At 36.0% G+C, this 17188-nt stretch overlaps 2 protein-coding genes across 13 annotated transcripts; both read left to right on the top strand.

The window, feature by feature from the left end:
- The first annotated feature begins 897 nt into the window (after positions 1–897).
- Positions 898–11474, top strand: LOC147550925 (uncharacterized). Of its 12 annotated transcripts, none has more exons than XR_015238713.1 (9): positions 898–1226; positions 1852–1962; positions 2101–2235; positions 2438–2557; positions 3237–3342; positions 3411–3474; positions 3646–5017; positions 5239–5354; positions 9852–11474. XR_015238713.1 is itself a non-coding variant. In XM_086672051.1 (8 exons), exons 1-7 carry the CDS (start codon positions 1088–1090, stop codon positions 4978–4980), a joined length of 2010 nt encoding a protein of 669 aa, XP_086528177.1. In that variant the 5' UTR covers positions 898–1087; the 3' UTR covers positions 4981–5017; positions 5239–5587. The 12 variants fall into 12 exon arrangements, 1 of the variants encoding a protein (XP_086528177.1); XR_015238710.1 differs by lacking the exon at positions 9852–11474 and adding an exon at positions 6468–6845; XR_015238715.1 differs by lacking the exon at positions 9852–11474 and adding an exon at positions 6468–6845 and having other exon boundaries at positions 3646–5047.
- On the top strand, positions 11081–16231 carry LOC147550924 (uncharacterized). Its single transcript, XM_086672050.1, has 6 exons — positions 11081–11678; positions 12201–12347; positions 12644–12711; positions 12816–14723; positions 14980–15130; positions 15268–16231. The coding sequence occupies exons 2-6, from the start codon at positions 12209–12211 to the stop codon at positions 15996–15998; spliced, it is 2997 nt and encodes a 998-aa protein (XP_086528176.1). The 5' UTR covers positions 11081–11678; positions 12201–12208; the 3' UTR covers positions 15999–16231.
- The last annotated feature ends 957 nt before the right edge of the window (positions 16232–17188 follow it).

The raw sequence follows: 17188 nt of genomic DNA, 5'->3' as shown, positions 1-17188 counted from the left end.
TAGGTGAAAGGAATAAGAAAATGAAAATGATTTGGTTGTTTGAGGGAAACAAAAAAATCTATTTTTTTTTTTGTTTCCACCTAAAACTCCACACCCCAGGAAATTTCTTTATTTCCCCGTAACACCGACCTTTTCAAAATACTGCAATATTTGATGGGTTAATTGCCCCCTAAAGATGATCAACTCACCAAAATGGCCCCCTAAAGATGTCTAGCTTCTAATTTGGCCCCCTTCTTTGTTTTTTCGTCCAGACTTCTGTTAGACGTTAGTGATGCATCATTTTTGTACCCAATTTACCCTTCTGACTAAAGAATCTTGTTAGCCCCAAATCTTAAAGTCCCAATGCTATTTATTATAAGTTAAATCTTTATCTTCAAATCAAACTAATTTTTTAATTTTTAAAATATTTTCTTAGCTTTTCTTATCTAGATTAATTAAGTGTTTTTCTTTCCCTCTTTCTCTAGATTTTTTTGTACAGTTAGTGTTTTTAAGCTTTTAGAATTTTAATGGAGGGTTGTTGATGGGGATGGAGAGATGGTTTTCTTGCCAATTAATGGAGTTGATGTGAATGGAGAGAAGAAAAGTTATGAAAATATTTTAAAAATTAAAAAGTTAATTTGATTTGAAGATAAGATTTGACTAATAATAAATAGCATTGGGACTTTAAGATTTTGGGCTAACAAGATTCTTTAGACAGAAGGGTAAATTGGGTACAAAAATGATGAGTCACAAACGTTTAACAGAAGACTGGACGGAAAAACAAAAAAGGGGACCAAATTAAAAGCTGGACATCTTTAGGAGGCCATTTTGGTGAGTTGGTCATCTTTAGGGGGCCAAAATGGAATTAACCCATTTTGATTCTGTCAGATTGTGTGCGTGAGCAAAACATTGGTGCCTGATGGCTGATAGTAGGATCCTGGCCCTCTGTTTCATCGTCATTTAACGTTTTCAATTTTCTGTTCCGAAAGATGGTTTTGGCTGTTACAAACGGTAATATGTCAAAAAAAAAAGCGGTTCAATTTTCCCACTCTAATTTCCCGTGAAAAAGAAGGCGCCATTTTCGGAGAAGCGAAAAAGTTAGCTATTCATGGATATAGGGAAAAAGAAATCAAGAATTCTGGATAAAGAACAACTTCAAATTCGAAGAACTTCACTGAAAAGTTCAAATGAAATCAGAATGTCTACGAATGGGTTAAATTCTAGGGTTTCTCGTGAAAGGATGCCAGGTTCTCTTTCTCACTGAAACTTCAATCTCTTGTTTTTATACTGATATTGTTGATTCTTACTGTATTTTCTTATCTGAATTTATACAATTAATGCAAATCTCTTCTTTGAATTGATAAAATAGATGAATGTTCTTGTCACTATATCTAATGTGATATTAGGGCATTAACAAGTAGAGGTATAATCGGAGACCTAATTTTTTTGTGTGTAGATAATCCTTTGTTTTGATCTCCGGCAATCTAGATTTGAATAAGTCTTGATGATTTAAATGTTAAACCTAAATTTTGTTTCTCTTCTTGGTGCTCTCTCAACACCTTCATTAATATTGCCTATTTTTGTCAAAAAAAAACCCGAGTAGTGTTTTTTATTTCTCCAAGTCAGATCTGAATTCTTACACTTTGAGGTCTGGATTGGCGCGAATCAGATTCAGAATGTTGTTTGTCTGACTCATTAGGGTAGCCGATTCGGGTAGATTTTGGTCCATTTGATTTAGACGAGCGGGGTAACAGACAATGAGAAAATAAAAAAAAATTCTTGATTGTGGGTTTACAAATTCAGCCATGTTGGCTCAAATTCTGCTAACAATGCTTAACTTGTATTGCTTGCTAAATATATTGTTTCTTGTAGATATGAAGAGAGCAAAAAGAGTACGTTTTGATGATACTGATAATGTTTGTACATTACATTCCGAACCGGGTCATTGTTCACTTCCTTCCAAGGGGAAACTTCCTTCTAGTTGTAAGTTTTCTTTTGTATACACGCATTCTGTGGAATCTTATTCTTCGGTTTGGTTAAACTGTTTACGATGCCGATGGATTATGATCATCCGATGTTCCATTTTGCTGCCACTTTTTCTAATGAGGAGGTAACATGCAGTTGAAGAACCAAAAACTTCTGAGTACGCCTTCTACAAGAAACTTCGCAAGGATGCTGGTCATAATTTCCAGTCCTATACACAAACTAAATTGGACAATGCGTTGGAGAAATTTGAAACAAAAAGCTCTGCTGGTGGTAAGTTCCTCAACAAAACTAGTTTTGGTTCTTGTATGTTTACCTAATTGGCTAGTCTAGTGAGAAGGTTATGGGTGGAGATCATGTTGGATGATTCTACAAATAGCCTATTATTTCATTCTCATCTTTTGGGGTGACTTAGATTGTATTGTTGGACACAAATAACTTTTCTTGATGTTTGGTTACAATTTATCCAATGCAGAGTCCAGCACGACTGAAGCAAATTTTGAGAAGATGTGCTTGTTCCCTATCGATAAGGTTACCCCTACTCCTGTTAAACTCAATTCATCACATTTACCACGTGGGGACCCAAGGAACTCAGGTATCTACTACCACGAGAGATCTTAACACCCTTGTGCACTTCTCTTTTAAAATGACCTACATTTCTGATGCGGTATATTTTTGAAGTATCTATTCGTCAACTACATCGAATATGATGACAATGTTTCCGTGGAAGGCTCCATATTGGCTTTCTCTTTTTCTCTTCCTTCTGTCTCTATGTAAAATTGAAAGATTGAGTTTAGGGACCTTCGCCATTAGACAAGTAGCAAGTATGTACATTTCCGAGTAACTCATGTAACACCCGAAAACAAAGTTTCAAGCTACATCCGCTTTGTCCCTGGACTTGACCTTGAAATTTCATATCTAATATCTCACATTGCCTAATTTCACTCAAAATTTTCACAAGATTGAGCATACCCCTCCATTGAGTCTCTCCATGTTTTGCTTTTGGAGGAATCCCCCTACCATATGGATTACTTTGTTCTGATCATTTGTAAATGTTCTTCCTCTGTGCACAGAGGTCACCGTTATGATATTTTTATATTCGTTCTTTTTGCTAAATATAAATTTTAACTTTCTTTTAAATTCTCAAATCTGTAATACCTACTAATTCAATATTGGATTCATATTTCATAGGTACCCTTATGATCGTACTTTATATCTACTACTGTAAAATATTTTTCTTGTTGAACAATGACAATTCCGTGTCAAAATTTCAGGGCTCCATACTAGAAACTCGGAAATCTTTTCGACCAAGAGACAGAAATTACTCCAGTGGGCTTTGGAAGCCTTGTCGATTGATAGTAACCAGTACAAGGCAAACGGGTCAGCTCCATATCTAAGATTCTTCTGTTTACTTTGTCTCGTATATAGTTTGACAGGAATTTGCGCAGGTATGATTTGATACAAGTGCTCCTTCAGCGGTTAGTCCCTGACACCCAGGAAATTGCAACCAGTGTATGTTCATAAACTTCTTAAAAACCTTCCAATTTCCGCGGTTTATTCTGGTTGTATCTTACAGACAACATCTTTAAAATTGTAACCAACGGTAATTGTTGATTTTGTTTTTTATATTATGCATTTCATTAGTACAGGATCTTTGTAAAAGAAAACATGATTATGTTGCAGAGTTGCATGAATGGAAAGGAAACACCCCAAGACTTGAACATCAAGTTTCAGTTGCCTGTTTCTTCTAAGTCTGATATTGACATCAAGGAGCGTCCCCAAGTTCTAAATACGAAGTTCATCTCACCTTTTGCTGGGAGATACACTGAGGATGGTTCACCAAGGTGTTGGTCTAACAAGTCAAGAAAGACCATTCTCTCACTATCAGATAAGGAGGATAGTGATTCTCTGTTAACTGGCCATGCTAACAAGCGTTTTGAAAGACTTTTAGATGATAGAAAAACAACAGATTTGCTTTTAAACACTCGATCGAGTTTCAGTAGAAACCACCAAGGTACAGAATTCTCATTCGACCGATGGGAAAATCTTGCATTGCAGGACACACCATCGCAGCCCAGATTGGGTTGCTCAGTCCAGGATCATGTATCGTCGTTTTGGGACTATTCTGAGAAATCTCTTGGCTTCAATAATAACTCAAGTTTCAAAGAGTTGGTTCAACTGCATGATGCAAATGAATTTGTATTTGGAAATAAAGGATGCACTTTTCTGTTGGGCGGTAACGATAATAATTTGGAAAGTACAGAAGATTTCGGCAGTTCTTCTCCCAGTACAGTAATGAATATAAATCCCACTTGGAGAATATGGGAAGGTGTTACCCGGAAGACTCTGAACCATAAGTTCGATGCTGCGGAGTTTGGCTCTCCGTCTGTTCTTGCTATGGATAATGCTCCAGATTATCCTTTACTGGACCTTTGCTCAGAAACCTATATTAGAAGTCAAGTTCTTGATGACAGGAATTATAAAGTTGTGGTCTCAGATCATCTTCCTCTGAACTTGTCATATAACCAAAACTGTTTTACTCTGGCAGAAAATATCAGGTCAAGTGACGATTATAACTGGCGAAGTATCTCTCGCTCTCCTTATGGTGGTAAAAGTAGAGTATTGGGCATTTCCAAGGAAGTTATTTACCCGAGTTCAGATACACTCCAACTACCTTCCTCCGATCTCAACTTTGATTCTGGATTGAAAGACTTTTCCGAAGCTGTTTCCTTTGGAGATTATCGCTCGTCCATGCTATTTGACCTACAACTTCTTATGCAAGATACGAAGCGTTTATGTCCTTACTCACTTATCGGTAACGAAACTAATATGTTGCTGGACAGTTCAAACCATATATCAAACAGTTCCGAGTTTATCGAAGATGCCTTTAACTATGGTTATCCATCCATTGGTTTCAACGTTTCTCTGAACAAAGAAGTAGCCTATCCGCTGTTGGTTGACAACACTTGCTGGGAAAGATCAGTCGGTATCTCACATGATTTTAGTGAGGATGAGTAGACGTACGGATACCATTTTTTCGCTCTCTATTTGATTGGTGAGTTCTTTTTGTGCTTGAAAACGTCAGGTATGGGTCGGAGAGTCATTATTAGGTACTCATAATTTTAAACAATTGCTTCATGATTCTTACACTTTTTCGTATCTTTTTACCTTTCAGTTTGATCTGTTTGTTTCATGGATTCTTACATTTTGTTTTGATCTATTACTCTCTAGACATGTCTTTTGATTTCTTGATAAATGACTGTTATTTTGTTTCAGACCATCCAGGAGAAACGAACACGAAGATTCTCGTCGGACTAAGTTCAACTTCAAAGATCATTTTGCAATGATTCTCACCTTCAAACACCAACCCTAACACTTACAAAGTGTCGTAGGTATGTTTTTTTTTTTTTTTTTTGTTGAAAGTGTCGTAGGTATGTTGGTTATCCTATATTTCTAATTCTTAGTTGTATATATACATCAAATAGGTTGCTATGAATTGATAAATTGAGATTAGAACCAAAACTTACTGTGAAACCTATGAAGAAAAAACTGTTCAAAATGTAGATGAAGAATGTTATTTTGTTAGTGAACCAATTCAATATAAAATCAACCAGAACTTGCTTCGTAATAGTCATGAAAGTGATCCTTGAATCCAAGGGTGAGAAACTGGAGGTGCAACGAAAAGCTCATTAAAGTTGGAGAAGAATGTCATCTTCTCATGTAGAAGAGAAATATGTCCACCTTGTTTTTTCAATCATAAATGGTCTCTTAAATATGGTCCATGTGGTCTTCCTAAAATATTAGCATAAATGTTTTTTTCATTTTTTTCAATAAGAAAAAGACATATTAGGAAGAGCTAAACCATTATTTTCCTAGGTTTATAGTTAAGAGTAATAAGTTAGAAGTTTGCACGATTCAGGGCTACTGACATCTTACACGAACAAAACCCTAAGGTCGGAGTCCCGTTGACACCACAATGTCATTTATTTGTGGTCTTGGATTACATGAAAAAAAAAAAGAACTCATAGAATGACATAAGTCTTGTATATGTAGGGTTAATCAAGAAGCATGATCTATCATACATTTCCACTAGGAAAAATATCCATTTGACCACTTAACTTTGGTTTTATTAGGTAGAACTAAAATATCATTTCTGTGATTAGGATAAAGTTTAACGGGTATGGTTTACTGTGTCACTAACGTGGCGAAAAATGATTTTTTTTTTGTTGAAAATGGCGAAAAATGATTAGTTAAAAGTATATCACGTGCATTTTGCAGGTGTATAGAGAGAAATCTTATCAAAAATCTAATGAAATTGTTGGAACTTGTTACCATCTGTCGACTAGTGTTTTTCTCGAGATATGAGTAATTAATTAGAAAAAATCACTCCTTAATCTAACTGGTTAAGTCACGTTTTTGCATGATTTAAGACTTTGGTGTAAGAGTAATTAGGTTGGTATTAAGAAATACTTATATATTATATGATTGTTTGTTTTAATTTATAGGTAGGAACATAGTAGGTATGAGAAACAAAGAAAAATGATAATTGAAGGAGGAGGAGAAAATAAAGCATAAGAATGTGAGAATGAGATGTGGTGGTCCAACCACTCTCTATCTACTTCCACGATAGTCCATACTTTTGTGTCGGCATCTATTGCTATTCCCTCGTAAAATTAGATGAGTTAGACTTTAGACTGGCGCTAGAAGAGATTACAAATTGAAGTCTACTTCAGATCTACACAAAATTAACGATTTTCATTTTCGAGTCACCTTTCTTTTTATCTTGGTTGGTGCATTTTTTTTCACTCTTAATAGACAGCTAATTTCTTTTTACGTCTATACAGATGATAAAAAAATTTATAGCATCTTCTATCATTTTTTTATTAGTTGTGAAATAAGCAAGTGGTCATCTCATATGTCAAGGAAAAGTTTTGGGGTGAGAGGAATCTAAGATGCTTTGAACAAAAAAAGGAAAAAAAAAAAATCCAAGATGATTCCGTATTGATATCACAGCCGAGGATAATATTATATTGAAGTTAAAAGCTAATTTGTGAATGGGGGATTATAAGGATAATCCCACATTGGTTGGTGGTGGCCGATCACTTTACGGAAAACTTTGTCTTTTAAGCTAGCTTTTGGGATGAGAAAATTCATGACCACACAACATGAACAATAGTAAATTGTGGCTTGATGATGTCTTTATCAATATAAAAAATTAGGTGCATCTTGAAGTTCAAATAGAATAATTTAATAAAAACATTAACTACTATATCTGCTAGACCAGGACTCTTTAAGGCTCTCCTAAGGGGTTATAAAGTCTATCTATACTACCTTTATTTGTGGGTTAATTTCGTTTTAGCCTCTGATTTGTGATTAACTCACCGTTTTGGTTGTCATAAGTGTCCGGCAGTCCGTTTTGGCCTCAAAAAATTTCTATTTGACCTCTAATTTTATCCAACCCTCCAATTCTACCCCGATGGCATTTCTGTAATTTTATATTTTTTCTTTTTGTTTGTCCGCCTCATCTAAAATTTTATATTTTTTCTTTTTGTTTGTCCGCCTCATTTAATCGCTCCTCCATCACACCACCTCCTCTCCACCTCACCCTTCATCTCCGACAGAATGTTGCCGGTTTATTAAGAAAAAAAAAATTCTTTCTCTATCTCTTCTTCCTCCTTTCTCTCTCTTCTTTCTCCTTTCTCTCTCTTCTTCCTCTTTTTTCTCTCATCTTCTCTCCCTCCTTTCTCTATTCCGGTGAAGGTATCTTTAGGGGGCCAAAACGGCGAGTTGGTCACAAATCGGGGGCCAAAACGGAATTGACCTCTTTATTTATTGGTTTATAATATCAGTGAATAAGTTTTGGACATGTACTATCTTAACTAGGACTCAAATCCATGACCTTGGAGAATTTTTTTTTTTTTTTGTCAAAAGACCTTTAGGATGAGAAGAGGAAAAAAACTATTATTCATTTTCTTAGAACACCATTCATTTTGTTAAATACGTTAAGCGAGCTTTAGTTATCTGATTACATTGCATAATGACTAGAGAAGACAACTTGAGTAGACAATGTTATCAAACACAATAGGAGTAGTACCATGTAATTTGAGTATGCTAATCAATTTCTTCAATACAAATACACTTCATCCTATGGGGATAGGATGACTTTTGCTTAACAAAATTGGACTTCTACACATAATGATCTTTTATTAATCATAGACCACATCACGTAAAGAAGATGAGGTTGATAACTAAGACAAATGTCATAGCATCCCCATCTCATTTGTTATATATGTACTCTTGATAATGATATTCGAACTTTTTTTTTTGTTGGAAAGGGTAATGATATTAGAAGTGGGCTAATGGTAAACCTTTGGTACAATTAATCATCATAAAAATCATTGATGGACCCTACGATTAGCCAACCATTGATCAATCACTAACATTTCAACCACCTCTTTTATGAGATCCATTTCATAAGCACCAATCAGAATCACTGGCTGCCTCCTACCAAATTGGCCTCTTATAAGTCAAAATCATTATCAAATCAGTTCTGTATTATTGACGGCTAAGATTGCTTTGTCGTCTGATTTTTCATCAGATGATGATCTACAGTATCAATCCGGGTATTCTCAAACTCCTTTAAATTCTAACATTTGTAGATTGCAATTAATCCATCAAAAGAATTTGTCTTGGCCGAGTGACCTAGTCTAACTCGGTGTAACGGACAAATCTTTGTTGAGCCAACTTGGAACCCAATCGACTCATGTGAATTCTAAACTACTGAGTAATAAAAATAAGATTTCTTCTTTCTAGTAAAAACATATTAATATAGGATATATTTATTCATAATCCAGAGCTTAGAATGTTTTTAAAACATTAACTCACATTTGAGAATAAATTAAGGTTGTCAAGTTGCATGACCATTATGTTAAATACAAATATAGACGTTGGTTCATATAATATATTATCATTATCAATATTCAATATTCGTATAAATAAGTAAAGCTTAATATAACAGTATTACTTTTGTCGCTTTTTGATGTTAACTGTTTAAGAAATCTTATATGTTAATCAAACAAATGATTCTTTCTTTCTTTTTCTATGTTTTTTCTACTGCCTCTTTTGACAAATGACAACAATCTAAATTTGTTAACGTCATATTTTTTGTTGTTGTGACACTTTCATACTCCTAGCAATGTAATACTACACATTTATATAATATAAAGAACTATGTTTTTTTTTTCGATGAGAGATATAAAGAACTATGTTTTTTTTTTTGATGAGAGATATAAAGAACTATGTTGATCAATTATCTTGTTAGCATTTCATCAAAAAAAAAAATTATCTTGTTAGAAATTTAAAATAATAGCACTATTTTGCCATCAAATTTATTCTACTAGTGTTTTTTCTTCTTTTTCTTCACTAGCTTAGTTTCTTTAAATGGTATTGATGAAAATTCTTTATTTTGTTCTTTAGGGGTTATTCAATCCAACTTTTACACACCATAATAATCTACAAAGACTCATATGAAAAGTCTAACACAACTTTATATAAAACTATGATATTCAAAAAGAAAATATAAAGGGTCCTTGGACAAAAGATCCAGAGAACAAAGCTTAATAATGCCTAGTGACAAAATAAATTTGGGACAAGTCTAGAAAATGGAGTTTTGAATCGTCAAAAAGTCATCACTTGCACAGTATATTTTTGTTGGTGCACCAGTTGTTTTTTATGGCGTGTAAGTCTCACTTCATGATATTATGTAATATTTTCTTCATTTCTTATCGCCTACATTAGTATTTGTTATGAGGTAGTGTTTGTATTATACACAAATAATATTGCTATAGGAAAATGTGAGTCTGACGTATTTTACCATTAATTTTGGTCAGTGTTTTCAGAAATTACGAGAAGTTTCGGAGTACATGGTGGAATACACAAAAGACGTAAGCTAAACACACCCTTTTTTCAGTCCGGCGGCAGAGGACCGCCGACAATTATAGCTCTCTCTCTCTCTCTCTCTCTCTCCATTGGTCTCCATGTTTTCCACTCTATCTATCTCTAAGTTTCGGCGAAGGGGAGAGTCCATTTGCCGGAATCCTTCGTTTGGTTTGAAGATGAGGGTCATCTGGATCTGGAAGCACCAGATCTAGACGAAGCACCCTCGTCTGGTTTTCGAGATGACTCTTCGTTTAGAAAACCAGACGAGGTTCCGGCGAAGGGGTTTTCCCTTTCGCTAGGACTTAAAACGAGAAAAGAGAGGGGGGAAAGAGAAGAGAAAATGAAGAAGGAAGAAGAGAGAGAGAGAGGAAGAGGATTTCGTCGGAGTTGGTGGTGAAACTTGTCGGAGTTGATGGTAGAGCTCTCCAGAATTGATGGGGTGGAGGTGGGAGAGGGGAAGATGAAGAAAAATCTGAAAAGAAAATATTGGGTGGGTTATATTTGGAAGGAATGAAAACATTCTAAACTTTTTTTTACCATTCAAAATTTTGTATAATGAAACATTTTCTCGATGTTTTTTTTATTCGGTTTAGCTTAGTAAGAGCAACTCCAACGCGGGTCTGGCTGAAGCCAAAAATTCAAATATTTTGCCTCAGTCAGGCCCTCCAACGGCAGTCGGCTGGGGCGGACTGAAGCAGTCCCCAACATGACCGTTGGGGACCCAATGGTCATGTTGGGTTGATCTTGGTCGTTGGATAATCCAACGGCCAAGATCTTCTCCTATTTTTATTTTTATTTTGTTTTTTTTTAATGTAATTAGTTTTGATTTTTTTTTCAACTCTAAAAAAACTTTCACATTAATAATTAAAATACATTGGACGAAAGTGTGGGTCTCTAGATAATTTTTCAACCTTGGAAAAAAATTATTTCGAAAATAGTTCAAACACGTGTTTTGTATATACACAAAATCACATACGTTTCTCGCACACCAACAAAAACGCCACACACGCATTTTCCACATAAACAAATTTGGGAAGTTTTATAAGGCCTCCCCAATTTTGTTAAAAGGCCTCCTCATGAACTATTTTACTTGTTAAATTATCACCTAGGGGAGGCCTTTTAACAAAAATGAGGAGCCCCTATAAAATATCCCAACAAATTTTCGGCCTCAAGAGAAGTTGGGGTTGGAGCTGAATTTTTGAGGCTGTGCTAAGGCTGAAAATTTTGGATGAAAAAATGGTTTTTTCGGTCTAAGACATACTGCCATTGGAGTTGCTCTAAGAGCCGCTCATGTGGGGGGTTCGGGCTGCCATTTTCACTCCAAAGAGTTATTTGAGTTAACTCGGTCCAGCTGAGTAACGAGTTATTTGAGTTAACTCAGCTTAACAACCGATTCATGAATACTATCTCTGTCTATAGGGTGTTGTCTGGTTTGCTATCCCATTCACATTAAACTCCAGAAGATCTCTTTCTCTCTCTAAATTTTGTGTGTCATCATAATAATTTCAGCTCTCTCGTATAAATGAATGACAGCGAATAATCCTTTTGTTTTCAAGTCCGTGAAGTCGGTGTGAGTGACAAAAAAAAAAACTCACTTTTTTCCTGCAACTTTCTTAAAAAAAAAAAAAAAAAAACAGGATTTTCCAGTTCCGATTACGACCGTACACCGGTAATTATCCGGCAGATATTATTCCCTTCCCCCCTTTATACGGATGCACCGGAATGTCAGATTCCGACGACATTTCACAGGTCACTTCTTCGAGATCGATTCAAACAAAGTGAGTTCTAATGTCTTATCATTCTCTCTTTCTCTCTCTAAAAGTTTTCCCTTTTTGTCTTGTGTTTTCAATTTTGTTTCACTTTTTCAGCTCTACTCTTTTCTCTTTTTCTTTCATTTCTCGATCTTGATTTTGGATTAATCGATTTCAATCAGATTCCCATATTCTTCTGATTTCCATTTTTCAGGGGGAATAATAGCAGCCTTTTTAGTTTGATTAAAAAATATCAGAGTCTGTACTTATAAAAATTCCTCCTTTTTTTGTTTCAATCTTGTGGTTTGTGGGTTTCTTTTCATTTCTTATCTTCTATCTTTAAAAAAAAAGCTGATCTTTTTAAGGTATTATCCATTCAAATTATGTTTAATCAAATTTTCAGTTTTCTTTGATGAATGTAGTTTAGTTGGTGGATTTTAATTTAGGTTAATTAAGCTTGTTAGTTGTTCTAAAGCTTAAGTTCTTAGTAATTGTTGAAATTTGAAGTCTTACTTGTACTTATAATTTTAGGGTTTCCCTTTTCTTTAGGTGTTAATATGAATAGTATTCAGAATAAAAGAGGAGGAGATCTTGATAAGCCATTCCCAGGATGCATGGGAAGGATGATTAACCTTTTTGATTTTGGACCTGGTATGACAGGAAACAAGCTTCTCACAGATAAGGAACATCAAAATGGTGAGAGTTTCCTCGTTTTTTTTTCTCTTTTTTGCTTTAATCCCATGTCTGAGTATCTCATTCTAGGTCTTAAAATTGGATTTTAAGAGCTAATGAGTATTCCTATACTAGTATGTAGATTTGAGAGAGTTGACACATTTATGAAGTGATTAGAAGTAGGGGTTTGAAGGACCTTGTCGTTTTTTACGTTCGTTCGATACTTGAGGTTGTTAGTGACTATTATTTGGTATAAATCTCTTATAAGTTCAACTAAAATGTGTATACTTTTTCTTTACTGGTTGATTATGACTTATCAGGTTCTCTATCTTCTAAGGGTAACAGAAATGGTCTCAATCGCGTTAGAAATCAGATAGACGGCAAGCCAGTAAGCGAAAACAGATTCTCTTATGTATATATAATGTTTTGATTGTTAACATCCTGAATCACATGAGGTGTGGGTACTGATTTATATCTCAACTTATAATGCAGGTAGTTTGTGATTTGGTTAGGTCTTCTTCAAACAACAAATCTAATGGAACCCCCATGAAGATGCTTATAGCTCAAGAAATGTCAAAAGAAACGGAGTCGAAGCAAAATCCACGCAGTGTGGTTGCCAAATTGATGGGCCTTGATGCCCTCCCGGAGCTGCAACCAAACACAACGGCGCAGAAAAGCCCGTCCAAAGGTTATCGGCCTGGATCAGTGAGTCCATATAAATACATGCCACAAGAAAATGAATTCTTGGATGAGCCAATTCCACGTGAGAAAGAACATCTAGAATATAAAGATGTTTATGAAGTTTGGCGAAGTTCTCCACAAGCTAGTGATGTTAAAAATAAAGCACACCAAAGGGTGAAAGGTAATGAACAACTAAATGAGAAGAAAATGGCCCTAGTTCGTCAGAAGTTCATCGAAGCAAAACGTTTATCCACAAATGAAAAACTTCGGCAGTCTAAGGAATTCCAAGATGCATTGGAGGTTTTGAGCTCAAACAAAGATTTATTCCTCAAGTTTTTGCAAGAACCAAATTCCTTGTTCTCACAAAATTTGTATGAACTACCGTCGATTCCTCCGCCTCCTCAAACAAAACGTATTACAGTACTTAAACCGTCTAGGACAGTGGAGGATAATGAATATGTGGGATTTGAAAGGAACAGAGGAGAACAGATGAAGAAACAAAATAGGTTAGACGAAACAGATGCCTGGGACAAAAACCGACCTGGACGGAGACCTCCTTTTATCAATCATAACAGCGATAATTCTGCTCAACCAACACGAATAGTGGTCCTAAAGCCTAATCCCGGGAAGATTCATGACATGGAAGCTGTGATTTCATCCTGTCCGTCCTCACCAAGACAGCCTCATACTAATAAGGATTTATATGAAGAACTGGATAATGATGAGACAAGATCTTCAAGGGAAGTTGCTAAGGAAATCACAGAGCAAATGCGTCAAATTGTGGACAGTCAGCAGGATGATACTGTGCATTCTTCTGTATTTTCGAACGGATATGTTGGTGATGAGAGTTCCTTCAATAGATCAGAAAATGAGTTCGTAGAGGGTGGAAACCTCTCCGACTCAGAAGCCGTAACACCAACTTCAAGGTATTCATGGGACTACGTCAATAGGTTTGCTAGTCCATACTCGTCGTCCTCTTTCAGTAGACCATCTTTTTCTCCTGAATCATCGGTTTGCCGGGAAGCAAAGAAAAGGTTATCAGAAAGGTGGGCAATGGTAGCTTCAAACAGAATTGGTCAAGAGCAAAGACAAGGCCGAAGAAGCTCTAGTACGTTAGGTGAGATGCTGGCTATTTCTGATACTAAGAAGGCAACAATATCTAGTGAAGTTAAGGTTGATCGAGGACATAATTTTCCAACTAGCAAATCTTGTGGAGGTGAACAAGAGCTGAATTCTGCATTATCATCTTTGTCGAATATTAGGGGCAAAGATGAAGATTCCAAAGATTCTCCTAAGAATCTATTACGATCAAAATCTCTTCCACTTTTGTCTGCAACAAACGTGTCCAAACAGAGTAACGAAGTTTCTAATATGGAGTCTGGTAAGGCCAATGCTGCCAAGGAAATGTGTAAATCGAAAAGTGGAAAATCATATTTCAAAGGGAAAGTTTCTAGTTTATTTTTCTCAAGAAACAGAAAACCAAGTAAAGAGAAGTCAAATCCATCTCCTGTGATTGGTGGTGAGGATCAAATTCAGTCAGCCATTGCTGAACAACCAGATGCTTCAAAGCAGTCTTCCCCTATAGATGACATTGTTCCTCAGTTTGATGTGAATATCTCCGTTGAAGGAGTGTCGTCACAGAATCCTGGAGAACAATGTACCAAGAATCTTTCTCCCTCTATCATTATAGAACCAAAACACAGCACTTCGTCTAATGAGGTATTTTCTTTGATATTCCTGTCATTAATTAATTCAGTTCACATATTTTCAACTTCCGAAGTATGTCGATTGAGGATTTTCTCCTTGTTGAGATTGCACCTTTCTCCATGTTGGGAACCAACTCACTTCTATTCCGAATATCCTCGGACAGTCGGACTCTTTACATAATATGTCAAATTGCGATTAATGAATAGGTGCATTTGTTTTGTTGAATATCAATGAGAATACTCTGAAGGTTTTTCTTTCGTTTCTATAGGCTGAATTTGGTGTAGCTAAACCTTGGATACCAGAAAACCTAAATGAGGCCCAGGACCAGCCAAGTCCTATATCAGTGCTCGAAAGACAATACGAAGATGATCTTAATACAACTCCCTCATCCTGTGATAACATCAAGTCAGAACTCCAAGGTAAGTGGATTACAGTCTTAATTGAACAGATTCAGCTAGAAAGTTCCTAGTTCTTGTTCCAAAAAAATTTAACATATTCACAGGCTATTGGCTTTCGGATCATGCCGTGTTAATCTTGGTTTGTTTTCCTTCGACAGATAAATCGATGCATCTTCACTCACTTAAATCCAATTTAATTTCCAAATCTCCGCGGATTGGATCATTAGCAAGATCCCTATCATGGGATGATTCATGTTCAGAAGTAGCCACACCGGACCCCCTTAACTCCACTCCTCCCCTCACTGAAGCAGAAGAAGAACAAGAATGTTATCTGTTTGTCCAATCTTTACTCTCATCGATAGCCTTCGATTCGAATTTCCATTATGATGTAGTCTTTACCAGATGGCATTCAGCCGAAAACCCATTAGACCCCTCATTGTTGGAACAACTTTTCAGTCAGAGAGGAAATAAAGAACAATGGCAAGGCACAAAATGCAGAAAACGAAGATCAACTCAAAAACTTTTGTTCGACTATGTGAATTCTGCACTGATAGATATCATGGGTTGTGGGTCAGAAACAAGTTTATGGACAAGAATGTCAAGCAATTCGGCAAACACCCTCTCGATAGGTGAATCAGTGTCTGTCGAAGAAGTATGGAGCCGAGTGAAGGACTGGTTATCAAGCGAACGAAAGTGTTACTCGATTGAATATGAAGAAGATATCAGCACCCTCGAAGTGGAGAGAGTGGTGAGGAAGGAGGTATTGGGAACAGGGTGGATTGAACTTATGCGATTAGAACTAGACGATATTGGGAAATATATTGAAGGAAAAGTGCTGGACGAGCTTGTCGATGAGTCTCTATTTGAATTGACAAGCCAATTGTGTTAGAAAAAAACAAGGCTTTTTCATTTCGGCTTTCCTTCTTCAACTATTTGTGTTTACCTTTCACTGATTCTTACTGTTATCATCGTCATAATCGAGAATGTATTTGCCATGTTTGATGTTTGAGTTTTTTTCCTTCTTGGTTTCTAATCACTTAAGTTTGCATGTAAATCTTTCTTTTTGTTTAGATACCAAACTGTTATTATTAATTCTAAAGGTCTGCTTTCACTTTCTGTTTATATGAGATATCTTCTTGTATTGCCTCTGCTTATTTTACTTCAATTTGACTGGTATGAATCAAATAGACTCAGAATCTACCCGAATCAACTTTTCAATTAGTCAAACATCACGAATCAGGCAAAACCATCGATCTGAAATCTGTCTTGAGTCAGTTCAATCTTCAAGAGACTCCAGATTCAAGTTTCGTGTGGGCACCGGGATGCGGCCAACTTATGTATAACTATCCGCATCAAAATATCGAAAATACCATGTAGATGTGCTTGAGAACTGAATCTAGGTGTAAATTTGACAATTACAAAGAAAAATGGTACTTTGTAGTCAAACTAGACAACTACTAATTCTTAAACATAATTTGCACTCCCAAGAAAATTGGGTTGATAAACAACAAAAAAAACTATAAGAAGTACAATTTTGGGAACATGTATGATGTATGAACATGGGGACACTATTTGGAATTTCAGACCCTCAAAGGATCTTTCCATCAAAACCAAGAGATATAGTGATGGTATTAGAATAGGAGTTGGATTTCCATCACATTTTTAAATCCCAATCCCATTGGTTTTAGCCAACACATCTCCACTTAATTGACTCTAGGAATGAGGAGTAAGAAAGGAATGAATCTTGATATCTTGTCAAACAAACCATGTAAAAGTGGTGGAGGGTGGTGGATGGTGGTAAGAGTAGGTAAAATTGCAATTATGGTGGTGGTGGTGGGTGGTGGTTGTTGGTGGTGGTGGGTGTAATGAATGTTGGAATCCTCATTCCTATATTTATGTTCCTCCTTGTAAGGTTAAGACCCCATCTAACCTAACTCTTCCTAGTGGGGTGGGAGTTGGGATGGAGGGGACCTTGATTCAAGAGTAGTTACTACACCCACTATTAGATTAATGAACATAGCCCTACATTCATATCAGCTTTTGGGTGCACATGGAATGTATTATTAAAACTCATAACTC

The sequence above is a fragment of the Eschscholzia californica genome, unplaced genomic scaffold (genome assembly GCF_041429995.1).
Source record: "Eschscholzia californica isolate CP2 unplaced genomic scaffold, dmEscCali1.0.p SCAF_3, whole genome shotgun sequence".
Classification (NCBI taxonomy): Eukaryota; Viridiplantae; Streptophyta; class Magnoliopsida; order Ranunculales; family Papaveraceae; genus Eschscholzia; species Eschscholzia californica.
Note: the sequence above shows the minus strand (reverse complement) of the source record. Positions and strands in the feature narration are given on the sequence as shown.

Bases quoted from the DNA above. Each gene is read 5' to 3' on its own strand.
- LOC147550925 (XM_086672051.1), top strand. From the start codon at position 1,088: ATGGATATAGGGAAAAAGAAATCAAGAATTCTGGATAAAGAACAACTT. The intron at 1,963-2,100 runs GTAAGTTTTCTT...GGTAACATGCAG, and splicing joins GGGGAAACTTCCTTCTAGTT to TTGAAGAACCAAAAACTTCT. The intron at 2,558-3,236 runs GTATCTACTACC...TCAAAATTTCAG, and splicing joins TGGGGACCCAAGGAACTCAG to GGCTCCATACTAGAAACTCG.
- LOC147550924 (XM_086672050.1), top strand. From the start codon at position 12,209: ATGAATAGTATTCAGAATAAAAGAGGAGGAGATCTTGATAAGCCATTC. The intron at 12,348-12,643 runs GTGAGAGTTTCC...ATGACTTATCAG, and splicing joins AGATAAGGAACATCAAAATG to GTTCTCTATCTTCTAAGGGT. The intron at 12,712-12,815 runs GTAAGCGAAAAC...CTTATAATGCAG, and splicing joins ATCAGATAGACGGCAAGCCA to GTAGTTTGTGATTTGGTTAG.